Raw genomic sequence first — 15086 nt, forward strand, 5'->3', positions numbered from 1 at the left:
GACGTTTTCATGGTCGAGGAAAAGATTGAAAAAGCGAAACGTAGTTGAGCTTTTTTAATTTCCGAGAACATAAAAACAAACATACCGCTCGTGTATCGTACATTATTTTGTGCGAAGATCGTTTATTACATACCTGAAAGACGAATTTCTAATTAGTTGCAATGAAATCTCCATGTTGGTTTCTGTTTAATGACGGCAACTTCGGAAAACCAAAATATCTTTCTTCAACATTGTTGCTATAAAATGTTTTCTGTGTTTACTATACTCCAGCAGGCCGTGATATACGTCTGTCTTCCCCCCCCCCCCCAGTCTATAAATTCGAACTTAAAACAAACGGTAAGGTTATGTAATGATTTATTTTTCATTTTAATATTTTAACAATATTATTTATATAACATATTGCAGTAATAACATCGGCATCTGGAATCTTGTTCATTTTTTCACGGCTTCCTTAATGTTACTTGTATCAGGAATGCAGTAAGTTTCGTGGAGTAGTAGACTTTACTTAATTTTTGCAAATATTTAAAAACAATAATTAACAGTGCATTTTAGGTGAAATTGCAGTGGTAAGTTTCCAATTTATAATTATTACTATATTGAACGTCTCTAAAAACAATATGTTAAAAGCCTAAAGCAGTAAAATAAATATGACGCTTAAGCGGTAAGAATAGGGAAATTGTTATGTGTGTTACGTTGGGAATACTGAATGTGGAATTTCACACTTACCGCGTATTGGTTTTGTGCTGAAAGCAAGCAAATACGCACGATCTCGCACTAAAAGTAATATCTTTCATTCTTGTTACACGTGAATTCGCTTGGCAATGAAGATATCTGGTCACATATTCTATTAATACGATTACGTCATTAACTACAGTAGGCCGTGGATGACTGAAAGTATGATGTGTTTGAAACATAGTAGTTTCGAATCCAGCCAGGCGTGATACAACATAAAGGAGAAATAAATTAATGTAACATTATAATGAATTCATTATTTTCGTACACAAGTGGGGGCAATTAATAAATGTGAGAGCATAAAGACAGAAATACTTAACTTACAAATGGTTTTTAAGGAATCCGGAGGTTCATAGCCGCCCTCACATAAGCCCGCCATCGGTCCCTATCCCGAGGAAGATCAATTCAGTCCCTACCATTATTTCTCACCTCCCTCAAATCCATTTTAATATTATTCTCCCATCTACGTCCTAGCCTCTCCAAAGATCTTTTTTCCTCAGGTGTTCCAACTAACACTCTATATGCATTTCTGCATTCGCCCATACGTGCTACATGCCCTGCCCATCTCAAACGTCTGGATTTAATGTTCCTAATTATGTCAGGTGAAGAATACAATGTGTGCAGCTCTGCGTTTTGTAACTTTCTCCATTCTCCTGTAACTTAATCCCTTTTAGCCTCAAATATTTTCCTAAGCACCTTATTCCCAAACACTCTTAATCTCTGTTCCTCTCTCAAAGTGAGGATCCAAGTTTCACAATCATACAGAACAACCGGTAATATAACAGTTTTATAAATTCTAACTTTCAGATTTTTTTGACAGCAGACTGGATGACAAAAGCTTCTCAACCGAATAATAACAGGCATTTCCCGTATTCATTCTGCGTTTAAATCCCTCTCGAGTGCCATTTATATTTGTTACTGTTGCTTCAAGGCATTTGAATTTTTCCACCTCTTCAAAGGATAAATTTACAATTTTTATATTTCCATTTCGTACAATATTCTGGTCACGAGACATAATCATATACAGTGGACTCCCCTAAGTTCGACTGAACAGAATTGAAAGTTCAGTCCAATAAGGATAGTGGGTGTGGCAGGTGAAATGAATACAAATTCTTATTGGTTATCCATCAACGAATACAGTACTGTACTTGCATTCCCTGCCCGCCCCGAGACTTGTGTATGCGCTTCTCGTACCACAGTGGGTTTCGACAGTTCCGTCTCACAAACGGCACAATTCTCAAATAGAAAAAGAAGAGTTCATTAATTTAAAATCAGTGATCAATATGGATGTCCTAATCAATAAAATATTTTGTTTTTCTTTAACAAAAGTATCACTACAAGACACAGAACCAATTCCCATTCAAATGGCAAACCCATTATTTAGTGTCCGTATAGGGGCGTGTCTAATTCTCCTACGTAAGCAGTCGAACTATAGGATGTCGAATTTGATTTCTGTCGAACTTAAGAGCTTCCACTGTACTTTGTTTTTGCGGCGTTTACTTTCAAACTTATCTCTTTATGAAGGATTGCATAGCGATGCAAAATATGCTGTTTTAGACTATATTAAAAATCTACAGGGTGTCGTTTAGTTGAAGTTGCAATTCGCATGACAATAGTCGCAAAAATATTTTGCTTTCATAAAAGTATTCCTTTCTAAATACTATTAATTGATGAATTTCCTCAACCTAAACTTTCATAAGAACTGTCAGCCTAATATTTAATATGTTTTATGCTCGACCATGCCGAAATGTAGTAATTATACATCTGGTAGCAGTCCTTTAATGCATGTCATTAAAGTACACCTATTCATTAAAGTTCAGGTGTTCAGCCAATGACAAGTCAGCTTTGTACCGTTATAAAACCGCAAGTATCGATTATTCTCGGATATGCAATGAAAGACAATTAGCGAAAAGTCACGGAGGCTGGAAATCCAATACTGTCGCAGAAGGTTATGTTCTGTTACTATAATAATTAGCGTTAATTGTAAATAATATTCAAATAAATTCAATTTGTCATCTCGTTTTTCAATTCTAAATCAATTACCAGGTTATATCAGACTAATGTTCATCTTATTCTCTGTCAAGGTCAATGACATTCAGCCTCGGAAAAAACCAATACTTTCGCGTCTGCGCGCATCTCACAATTCAGGTCAGTTCGCACATAACCATAAGAAGACCTAATTTTGGATAATTTCAAGTTAGAAATATGGTCGAGCATAAGAAGTCGTATGAAACTTGCCTATAATGGTAATTAAGACGCTCGTATGAAAATTATGAAACTCGCTTACGCTCGTTTCATAAACAAACATACTTTCGTCTTAATTACTACCATTATAGGCTCGTTGCATAATGTACTATTGTAGGGGTGACAAGAAGAATTAAGTTTTTGTTTGACTTATGTGAGCTTTTAGCAGGGGCGATTTCTCAGGGCCTGCCATGCTTGCTGTGCAAGCCCAATATTTTCGTAGAATGTGTATTTCTCAAAATGGCGTTACGTACATTAAAATTTATTTTGATTTTCGGAATACTGTATATGCGTAATACCATCCGCAGGTTGCACACCGCAAATATCGCAACGCTTGCTCGTTTCTTGGAGCTACAGGAAAGACTTAGAAATAGCGACAATATGATGCGCGCGCAAGTGCCTTCCTCCTTAGTCCATCCTAGGCGCACATGCTTCTGTTATGCGTTGTTTGAAGCTCTGGTTCGAGAGCTACACCAACGACTATTTAACGTTTCACAGACCAGTATTGACAGCGGGAATGTGCTGTGATTTGCGAGTGCAATGTAATTGTATGAGCGGAATGCATGTGTTAGCTGCTGCATGTATTATTAATTCTTAAACATCAATTTGAAGAATTGCAATGAGTTCGGAATTGTGTGTCATTGAAACCTTATTATTAAATCCATTTTCCCGAAGGACTATTCAAGAGAAGACAGACATTATAGAGAATATGTGCGCTCGTTCTGTGCAGCTCAATACAACAATGTGCATTGGTTGGCAGGGTCGAAAAAAACTAAATAAACTGTTTTGTTGGCCATGTTTGTAATATTATATCGAACTTCTACATCTGATAAGCGAATATGATCCATGACTCATAATGATTTCATAATTATAAAATAAATTATTTATGTGGGTCTGATTATTTTTATTAATTATGAATTATTATATCCTCCCATCTTCCCCTATGAATAAAAGAGCAAGCCTAACTTTCATGACTAGCATTCGCCCCTGGCTTTTAGTCCAAAATCGAATTTTAATTGCAATTATTCGTTATTTTTTAAGAACCCTGTATAAACATTTAGATGCGTGGTGTGTCTATGGTTACATGCTCTCTCTTTCTGTGCACATTCTTCCCTCCTCATAGACTGCATAAGACAAATCCCTCATTTAGTCATGCCTGTCTGATCTCTTACCTTCCTCACACGTCAAATTATGACTGCAAGCCGGTCTGTTATCCCGCACATGAATCGCAAGCCAATCACGTCCACGTGTCCGCTGCAGACATTACTGTGGTGCATTCACCCGGCTCAGAAGTCTGGAAGCCGGTGCCCCAGGCTCCGAGCCGTTGGGCCGCCCCTTTGTGATCGCGGGGCGGAGATCCGTGAGGGGGCGGCAGTTTAATCAACTCTCTTGTTGTTCAATCCTCTGTCCACCTGTACTCTGCAATTAGGTACCCCACGAGGTACAATTTGATTATTATTTGTGGTTATTAGTGTATTTAGGTGAAGGTTCAAATAATGCCGCCGCTAATATCAACAACAGCTACAGACACCCACCAACATGTACAAGACCTCGTATTCCGAAAAAGGTATGCATATTGGAACAAGAAGGTTGCAAGAAAAGACGTAACAGAACAGTCTGTGTTAGAGGTAGAAGAGATCTATGGGCCTCATTCATAAAATAGAGGAACGAGACGGGAAAGAAGAAAACATTCAAGAACACAAAGACAATAACAACAAGACAAGAAAAACATGTAGTGTAAAAATGAAACAGACGTCAGCAGTGTCCACACCTGTGGAGTAACGGTCAGCGCGTCTGGCCGCGAAACCAGGTGGCCCGGTCGGGTCAAGTTGAGGTTTTTTCCGGGGTTATCCCTCAACCCAATATGACCCCGGACTCATTTCACCGTCATTATTTATCGGAATTCAGTAGATCTTTACACTAATAGATAATAATTTCGTTCTTCTACTTGGTCACAAAAAATCGTAACTCAGTTCCAAACAGTCTTGTACTCGTATATAATACAATAAAATTCGTAACTACAAAACATGATGGTGTAGTTCATCTGAAATAGTATTGCCCGCTAAGAATTATGTTATGAATAAAACATCGATTGTAATTACATTAGGTTCACACTAAGTCCTGGAATTATTTCATTGTAAAATATTTTATTCTGAAAATATGGAAGATAAAAAGATGCCACTAATGACAGATTAATTAAAAATTAATTGAAATCAATATTCATAAAACATTATTATGACGACCGCAGGATTAAAAATTAACTGCATATCCAACTGTATAACATATTCTCTATAGAATTAAATAGTCAAATCAATATTAAGCCACCAATTTCCCTGTATCGTAAAATCGCGATGAAATAAGAAATTCAATTATTGGTGGAACAGATAATCCTCTTTGATTATTATTCATCAATGAATGTTGAAACTTGACGAGGATATCTAATACTGTCTGTTTATCAAATCTGTACCTTGATTTGAATTTATTACCTGCAGCTAATAATACGCTAAGGAACATGAACAGCTTTAATAATCTCCTGGATGTCCTCAATATTCTCGGAAAATTCAACAATTTTCGAAATATCAGCCATTTTTCTTTTGTCCACGAACGAAAGTCAAAGTAAAAGTTTAGATTTTCGGCGACTTCGAAGTAAAGTCACGATTGAAGTTTACTTTCGTCAAAGTGTCGACTGTGAATAGGAAAATGGTGACTTTGTACTTTCCAAAGTCAACTTTGGTCCAAAGTCTTGTCTATGAATACGACCCTTATAGGAGTGTAGAGCGTTCTTCATTAAACAGAATGTTCTACACTGCTAGCTACTAATTTTTACACTCCTAATAAGGTGTACTCCCACGAAAACTTCCGAGCATTTATTTTTGTAGTATCCTAATATTTCATGCATCGTACACTGAGGAAGTTAAAAAAAAAAAGAACTAGAAGGAATATTGAGTTCAGCAGCAACATTATGTCTCCAAGACATGTTTTATTGCACTGTTATATAATTTAATTTATGTGGTTTGTATATTCATTCTTGCGTACTTCCTACTCAGTTCTGCGTCATAAGTCATAACTTCTTACGTTACAGAGGATGCGGAGTGAGATTCCTCTGTCTCCGGAGCAGCTGGAAGCTGTGTTCGACTCCCTGGACGTGAACAATAATGGCTACCTCACTATCGAGCAGTTTCTGTCTGGATTCGGTAAGTACATACATATTTAATATCTTACCTTAAGGTAGCAAAGATTAGGTACTGAAGGCTGGTATAAATCGGGCATCTTTCATATCGTCCGCTACATTTAATGGTGAAGCTTCAGTAATGTTTGCCAGTATTGGGAATTAAAAACAAACACTGAAAATACCTTAGTTTTGTAGTGTGGAGTAGTAGAAACTCGATGTGATCACTGGGAGAGCTATGGTGCCACCCAACCCGCCCTAAATAGGTTCCTTACTCAGTGGCGGCTCGTGATAAAATATTACATGTGTTCACAATTTTGTGTTCCAAAATCGAAGAGAATTTGAAATCGTACGTTTAGCCTAATATAAAATGTCATGATTCCAATGTTTCACTATCGAAAAAACCGTATATAAATAAAATTCAAAAGAACATATAATAATAATAATAATAATAATAATAATAATAATAATAATAATAATAATGATGATGATGATGATGATGATGATGATGATGATGATGATGATGATGATAATAATAATGAAACCCAGTCTTTTTATTTCCAATTTTTCCTGGTAAGCCAGTTTACCCAGTTCTTTACTGTTCCAAATTACTTGAACAGAATTCATTGTTTACGTTTGTTAAAAATGAATACATGCTACAATGCCGTTATTTACAAAAGCGCGTGTTCAGTAATATATTTTGATTCACAACACACTGATACACTATAGCCTATACCAGTACTGTAATCCCATTCACAAAGATTGATTACTATAAATACATCCCAGTAAATATTATTCTTAAATATTATACACTACCATACAGATACTTAAATTCATACCACTACCACATTCAGCCAGCACGTGTTTGAAAGCCAAACTATGCTATTATGCTGACATTGAAGTATAGTAATTCACGAACTACACTCTCGTAGCAGCACTGTACACACATCCACATAAAGTAAACGTTCCGACAGTGAGATGCTGACACCTACAGGCTACAATACGGACTATTAAATTTCGTCCTCGAGATATAGTACGTGAACGATAGCATCGATGCACCTGACATCTGTAGGATAGATTCACTGTTCAATTAACGCTCTGTGCTCTTGACGAGTCATAAGCGGCCAGCGAAAGACAATTTTCTCCCGCGCATGCGTGAAATTTCTGTAACCTTCTTGAAAAGAGCAGAGCTTGTACGTGAACGGATGTTGCCAAGTTTACATAAGAAGTTTATGCAAGATGCGGGAAGTTTAAAATACTCGATTCTGATATTATACATTCCCACTACGTCAATACGGTATTAAATAATAAAACTAGTCGTGCATTAATGGAAACAAGGTGTTCACGTGCTCTTGTGCTCTTATTGACGCACAGCCACTGTCCTTACTTATATAGGAAAATCGTCGTACTTGAAGGAAGAAGGCGGCCATATTCAGTCGTTTTGACGTTATTTGAGGTGGAGTCGGAGAATGATTGCAGTGTCGCCAACTGTGGTAACCATTCATACTATCTTACACACCTAACAAAACCTAACCTAACCTAACCTAACCTAACCTAACCTAACCTAACCTAACGTGCTACACACCTATTGTAACATTCCTGACGTTTAGCACACCTGTTGTAACATTCCTCACAGTTTCATTTCGTTTGCCGATATTGGCATCCCTGCTACGCGTCTGCTGGAACTCAAGAGTCATCTAGTGGAAGTGAAGTGAAACTGCGACTCTGTTAATTACGGTTCCGAAGTTGTTTCTGTCTTATCTGCAAGAATTATTGTGTCATTGTAGTGATAATTGCATTTATATTGTATAATAAAAACTGAAATGCGTCGTGGCTGAGATAAAAGTGTTCTAAATTGATTTCCAGCGCCACAGTCCCAGCAGAGCGTTTAGAATCTATCCGCTCTGGTCCCAGTGATAAACGTGTGAATATTCGTTAGGAGTCCGTAGGAAGTGGCCGTAGGGGACCGAAACTTGACCCATTTAATTTATTAACGATAAAATTGCTGATAACTTCACTTTATTATTATTATTATTATTATTATTATTATTATTATTATTATTATTGTCTATATAGGGCGAACCGTAAATAATGTAATTAATTTCAAGGGGTTATTCTTTGAGATATTTCCAACAAAAAAGTTGAATAAAATAAAGTAATATTTTGCTCGTTGTTACTTCCCTTTTGAGATAAAAATTATTTTATATAAAACATTTCATAGCGTGTTTTGTGAAAACCATTGATTTAATTCCAAATATGCTCAGCAGTGTATTTGATGATGAATGGTTGAAAGAATTTTAGTTTTATCCTTTAAATGCGCGGGAATTTGATCCAAACAAATATAATATTATGAAATTATTTGCAGAACGAAAAGTACACTTTTTCGGATCGAATTTCTGCACATTTAATGGCCAAGACTAAAATTCTTTCAATCGCTTATTGTCATAACCACTGCTCTCTTAAATTGACTGAGTGTAATGGGAATTCAATGAATGGTTTTCCCAAAACACGTTATGAAATGTGTAAAAAATTAATTTTTATCTCGGATAGGAAGAAAAAACGAGCAAAACTATATTAAGCTCTTCTGTTTGAAATATCTCAAAGAATAATCCCATAATAGTACATTATGCAACGAGCCTATAATGGTAGTAATTAAGACGCGAGTATGTTTGTTTATGAAACGAGCGCAAGTGACCATATTTCTAACTTGGAATTATACAGAAGTATTCATTTTATTCGTATCTGACTGAAGATCGGAACTGACCTTGTGCATAGCTCGTAAACTGTGAGATGTGCGCAGACGCGAAAGTATTGATTTTTTCCGAGGAACAATAATGTCATTGACTTTGATGTAATCTTGAGAATAACATGAACTAATTTTGATATAACCTGGAAATTGATTTAGAATTGAAAAACGAGATGACAAATTGAACTTATTTGAATATTATTTACAATTAACGCTAATTATTATAGTAACAGAACATAACCTTCTGCGACAGTATTGGATTTCCAGTCTCCGTGACGTTTCCCTCGTTGTCTTTCGATTGCATATCCGAGAATAATCGAAAACCTGAACTTTAATGAATAGGTGTACTTTAATGAGGTCCATTAAAGGACTGCTACCAGGTGTATAATTACTATATTTCGGCATGGTCGAGCATAAAATTAATTAGGGGAGAGTCGGGTACTATCGGACATCGGGTAGTATCGGACAGTGCGTTTCTTTCATCTACCACCATATGGTAGTACCTGAATGACATGGTTACGTTTCTCTATGCGACATCACAGAAACGTAACCATGTCAATCAGGTACTATCATCGTGTGGTAGATGAAAGAAACTCACTGTCCGATATTACCCGATGTCCGATACTACCCGACTCTCCCCTATATTACTTCGGTTTACTCTGCATAATTTACGAAAGACGTTCAACTGATAGAATTTTCCCAGAATTGAATTGATTGTATATACAGTCACGAAGCTTGAGTTGATGAGGATACTAGAAACAATAGACTGTGCAAGTACTATTTCGCATTGTATGTGATGAGGCGACAGTAGAGCGCCTAGTGGTTAGCAACTATCTATGGATGCATATTTACTACGTATTGAGCTTCGTGACTGTATATACCAGATTGTGATTCCACCCTCCGTTGGTTGAGAGCTGTCAGTTGTCTGAACTACGACTAGCGGAAGCGAAATTGTGGTTGTATTGATAGATTGTTTCAATTTTAATAATGATGCAAATCTGTTATTGTTATTAATCCAATCTATTTACACTTCCTTTCGTGGTTATATTAGAAATTGTAAATTGAAATTTCCTCGTAATTAAATTGCCCACGTCAACAATTATTATCCAATTCAGGCCTCATATTGCCTGGACAATGCTATCAATTAGTGTCGATTCACAGAAGCTTCAAATAACCTAGGGAAAGCAATCAGAATGACAAATCAAGTTCGTCAACAACGATATTGCAGTCAGATTTATAACGATGGAGAAAAACGCTTCATCAAATAATGTGAAGTCAAAACGCCAATAGAATGGCTCTTAGATCACAATTGACAACTGGCATTCTCAAAACAATAATTAGTTTCAAGCTTAACCCTTAAATTGGCAAAACTTCATTTCTCACACTAGTTTATTAAACCGTACCGGACTGTACAGAAAACAACTATCGCAATGTACATATTTTATATGTTGTAAAATATTAGAGTATTGTGAAATTTTGGTTAAATTTAATTTTCCTATCAATTTTTTTTCTATTGTTCTAATAAAATTATGGCATACTAGTGGCTTGTGCAGCAAATGCTGCTAACTAAGTTCATTAGAAGTTCAAATTAAATGTTTTCAAATTTATTTCCAATGAAGAATACCAGACATTTTGGAAGTTATTTGCTTCCATAATAATGAAACATAGGCCTACCCCTCTGAATGGTTTTCTTCATGCTAAATACTTTTTATTTAACCTATACATCTTCAGTTCTTGAGTTCCAATCCGAAAACGCAAGTAACAATGTCAGAACGATCAGTAGGTTTTACATGTGGGAATGAAGCAATAGCTATTTCAGGTTATTGTGGATTGTAGGTTAGAGATACGAAAATATCCTCTCCTCTCCTCTCCTCTCCTCTCCTCTCCTCTCCTCTCCTCTCCTCTCCTCTCCTCTCCTCTCCTCTCCTCTCCTCTCCTCTCCTCTCCTCTCCTCTCCTCTCCTCGCTGCCCTCTGCCCTCATGCCCTCTGCCCTCATGCCCTATGCCCTCATGCCCTCTGCCCTCACATCCTCATGCCCTCTGCCCTGATGCCCTCTGCTCTCATGCCCTCTGCCCTCATACCTCTGCCCTCATGCCCTCATGCCATCATGTCCTCTGCCCTCACATCCTCATGCCCTCTACCCTGATGCATTCTGCCCTCATACCCTCTGCCCTTATACCCTCTGCCCTCATGCCCTCTACCCTCTGCCCTCATGCCCTCTGCCCTCACATCCTCATGCCCTCTTCCCTGATGCCCTCTGCCCTCATACCCTCTGCCCTCATGCCCTCATGCACTCTACCCTCCGCCCTCATGCCCTCATCCATCATGCCCTCATGCCCTTTGCCCTCTGCCCTCATGCCCTCATGGCCTCTGCCCGCATGCCCTCTGCCCTCATGCCTTCTGCCCTGATGCCCTCTGCCCTCATGCCCTCATGCCCTCTGCCCTTATGCCCTCTGCCCTGTGTCCTCATGCCCTCTGCGCTCATGCCCTCTGCCCTCATGTCCTCTGCCCTCATGCCCTCATGCCCTCTTCTCTTCTCTTCTCTTCTCTTCTCTTCTCTTCTCTTCTCTTCTCTTCTCTTCTCTTCTCTTCTCTTCTCTTCTCTTCTCTTCCCTTCTCTTCTCTTCTCTTCTCTTCTCTTCTCTTCTCTTCTCTTCTCTTCTCTTTTTCCTTTTTGTGATCATACTCTGATTATTCACTGAAATCGGGCTCTGTCAAATTGCTCCTCTTTTTTTCCGTGCCATTCAAGTTTGAATGGAATTCATGGTACTCATTGGGTATCGTCAAGTCCTGGTACATTTCATAAGATCTTTAAGCTTAGCTTGAGAAATGGAAAGTTCCTTACATTGGCTTTTGGAAGTTAGGGTTCTTCGTTGCTACGTCTGTCTTCCTCTACATTTTCTTAATAAAGTTGTTTAGTCAACTGCCCTATGACAGGTATGAACCTCAAAAGTGATACAAACAAGGCACCACTCATGAGGCAACTAAGCCAGGAGATAAAGAGATAGGATGGCCAGTTCCTTTCCCCCTCCATTGCATACATCGTCGACTAGTTACATAGCAGACTCAAATTATTCCCATTTGTGATCAGTCTAATAAACAGTTCAACTTTCCCGCTCTCCAATTTTCAAAATTCAAGGCTCGTGTCAGTAGATTTACTGGCATGAAAAAAACTCCTGCGGAACAAAATTCCTGCACACCGGGTGACGCTGATATAACCTCGGCAGTAGCGAGCGTTTTAAAAATTTTTTATGCCCTTAGGGCTAGAAAATTTGACCCCAAAAAACGAAAAAAAATTTCTATGTCACTAGTTGTAAGTCAAAATTGTGGGCCATAATTATCACTTAATAATACATAATATTTCATGTAATGAAATAACAAATAATTATTGTAATTGCTCACATCTAACACCTTCCACACAAGTCAAATATTTAGGAATTATTATAGATCAGCATTTACGTTGGGATAAACAAATTGATTTTATGTGTACAAGTATAAGAAAGAAAATTTATAAATTCATAATACTTCGAAATTTTATCACTAAGGACGCATTGAGAATAATATTTTTGGCTTTGGTACAATCATTAATACAATATGGTATAATAAATTAGGGTGGAGAAGATTAATAAAAATTTGTCTAACCAAAAATATGGATTACCCAACAAATTTAATTTATACAGATTTTAATGTATTGCCTATTGAAGAAATTTATAAATATAGTTTACTAACTTACTACCACAGAAATCAAATAAAACATAAATCTAATCGACATGAATATCGTACTCGAAGACAAAAGTCTACTTTCCCATTAATTGAGCCTAAATGTCATACAAGTGCAGCTCTTAAACATGGTGCTAGTTTCGGCCCAAGATTTTTTATAATAACATTATAAACCATTTTCCAAATTTGAAATATTTTAAAATTGAAGCTTTTAAAAAAGAAATTTGTAAAATTATCCATGATATAATATTAACAACTGTAGTTTTTTTTTTACCTTTTATTTCTGTCGAATATATTCATGTTTTTATTGAATATCACTGGCTTCTGTCGGATTGTCAATTTATATTAAATGTGTATTTTTCTCTCTTTTTCTCTTTCTTCTTTATTCTTGCTCTTGTGTTGTATTTATTGGTTTGAATTAAGTTACTTGCTGTATTTAGGAAACTGTCCTTGTAAATTTTATGTTATATTATTGACTAAGACCACACCGTACACGAGCCTGGCTCTTACGGTAGTGGCTAGAAACATTTTTCTTTTATAAATGTAATTTGTACTCACTAGCTAGCTAGTTAAATAAATAAATAAAAATAAATAAATAAATAAATAAATAAATAAATACATACATAAATAAATCAATAAATAAATTAATCAATAAACTTACTTAATTACTTACTGGCTTTTAAGGAACCCGGAGGTTCATTGCCGCCCTCACATAAGCCCGCCATTGGTCCCTATCCTGAGCAAAATTAATCCATTCTCTATCATCATATCCCACCTCCCTGAAATCCATTTTAATATTATCTTCCCATCTGCGTCTCGGTCTCCCTAAAGGTCTTTTTCCCTCCGGCCTCCCAACTAACACTCTATATGTATTTATGGATTCGCCCATACGTGCTACATGCCCTGCCCATCTCAAAAGTCTGGATTTAATGTTCCTAATTATGTCAGGTGAAGAATACAATGCGTACAGTTCTGTGTTGTGTAACTTTCTCCATTCTCCTGTAACTTCATCCCTCTTAGCCCCAAATATTTTCCTAAGCACCTTATTCTCAAACACCCTTAATCTCTGTTCCTCTCTCAAAGTGAGAGTCCAAGATAAATCAATGAATAAATCAATAAATAAACAAATAAATAAATAAATAAATAAATAAATAAATCAATAAATCAATAAATCAATAAATAAATTAATAAATCAATAAATAAATCAATAAATAAATCAATAAATCAATAAATAAATAAATCAATAAATCAATGAATAAATCAATGAATGAATGAATAATACAGTACAGACTATCTTTAAACTAGGTATTGCTTTCTCGCTGTTCAGTTATTACTTCTGCGATGTTCCACACATTCGTTGTGGACCATAATTATGCCGAGTCGACAATATTGTAATTTAAGTTGAAAAACATATAATTACATTGTCTTAGACGGTTCGTGCATACTGAAAGCGAAATAAGGCTGTTGTAATTACGTTAATGTATGTAATTCTGTTTTGTTAACATAACTGTACCCTACCTACAATTTAGTTTCTCTTATTACATGGTGCCACATTCCAAGATTCACGACTAGGCGTGAAGCGGTTGTCTTCCTGGTCACTTGCTCTCTAAGACGCTCAAAGTGGTGACCCCACGGAAGCTAGAGTTATGGCATTTTCCTACTATTGATTCACAAGTGATAAGATGAATTATATAGGCCTTTTTATGCAAGGGGAAACGGGAATGTTCCTAAACGATCTGTTGTTTTTAAAAGATTAAAGTATAATCCGTACAGTGTCATCTATCCATCTTACAAACATTTTTATTACGTTAGAATTGAAATGGGAGATAGAAAGAAATTTTATTACGCTGTTTTCACCAACAGACTTCATTGTGCCTTCTGCATCTAGTCAAATATACCATTAATGTCTTATAAAATCTTTTATTGTATCTACTTGGGTTGGATAAAAAGTAATGTCAACAGTTCGATATTTCTGACATAGCTTTATTCACAGGGGTACAACATTTACGTACCTTCTATATAGTCGCCCCCCCTTATTTATTACCTTTTGCCAAATGTTTGGAAGGCGTCGTACACATCAGCGCGTCCATCTTTGTTGATGTTCCGTATTGACCGCCCTAAAGCACGGATAAGTTCATCTCTGGTATTGTACCGGGTCCCTCGCAGTGGTTCTTTCACTTTGGTGAAAAGATCGTAATCGCATGGATCATATCGGGCGAGTACGGAGGATGTTCCAGAATCTCCCATTGCCAGCGATCAGCGTATTCCGAATTTCACCGGTCCGGTGGCATCAATGTCAATGACGTCACGTTGCAGGGAAATAAGGAATAAAACTGCTGGAAGGATCGATGCTGTCATGGCGACTGTACAAGTTGTCTGTGCTACGCTAGCAAAATTTTGCGAAATTTTCGTACTCCCATCTTGTTCAAAGAAAAGATAGCATAAACAATTTATTTCTTGAACCAATAGTAATA

General features: G+C 36.8%; 1 protein-coding gene across 6 annotated transcripts in view; it reads left to right on the plus strand.

Annotated features, from left to right (window-relative positions):
- LOC138700215 (EF-hand calcium-binding domain-containing protein 4A-like) overlaps positions 1-15086 on the plus strand; it is a 260202-nt gene that overhangs the window by 95976 nt on the left and 149140 nt on the right. For all 6 annotated transcript variants that reach the window (XM_069826667.1, XM_069826671.1, XM_069826666.1 and 3 more), the window contains one exon: positions 6059-6170. In XM_069826667.1, the coding sequence (XP_069682768.1) occupies positions 6059-6170 (112 nt within the window). The remainder of the gene's footprint in view (positions 1-6058; positions 6171-15086) is intronic.

The sequence above is a fragment of the Periplaneta americana genome, chromosome 5 (assembly GCF_040183065.1).
Source record: "Periplaneta americana isolate PAMFEO1 chromosome 5, P.americana_PAMFEO1_priV1, whole genome shotgun sequence".
NCBI lineage: Eukaryota > Metazoa > Arthropoda > Insecta > Blattodea > Blattidae > Periplaneta > Periplaneta americana.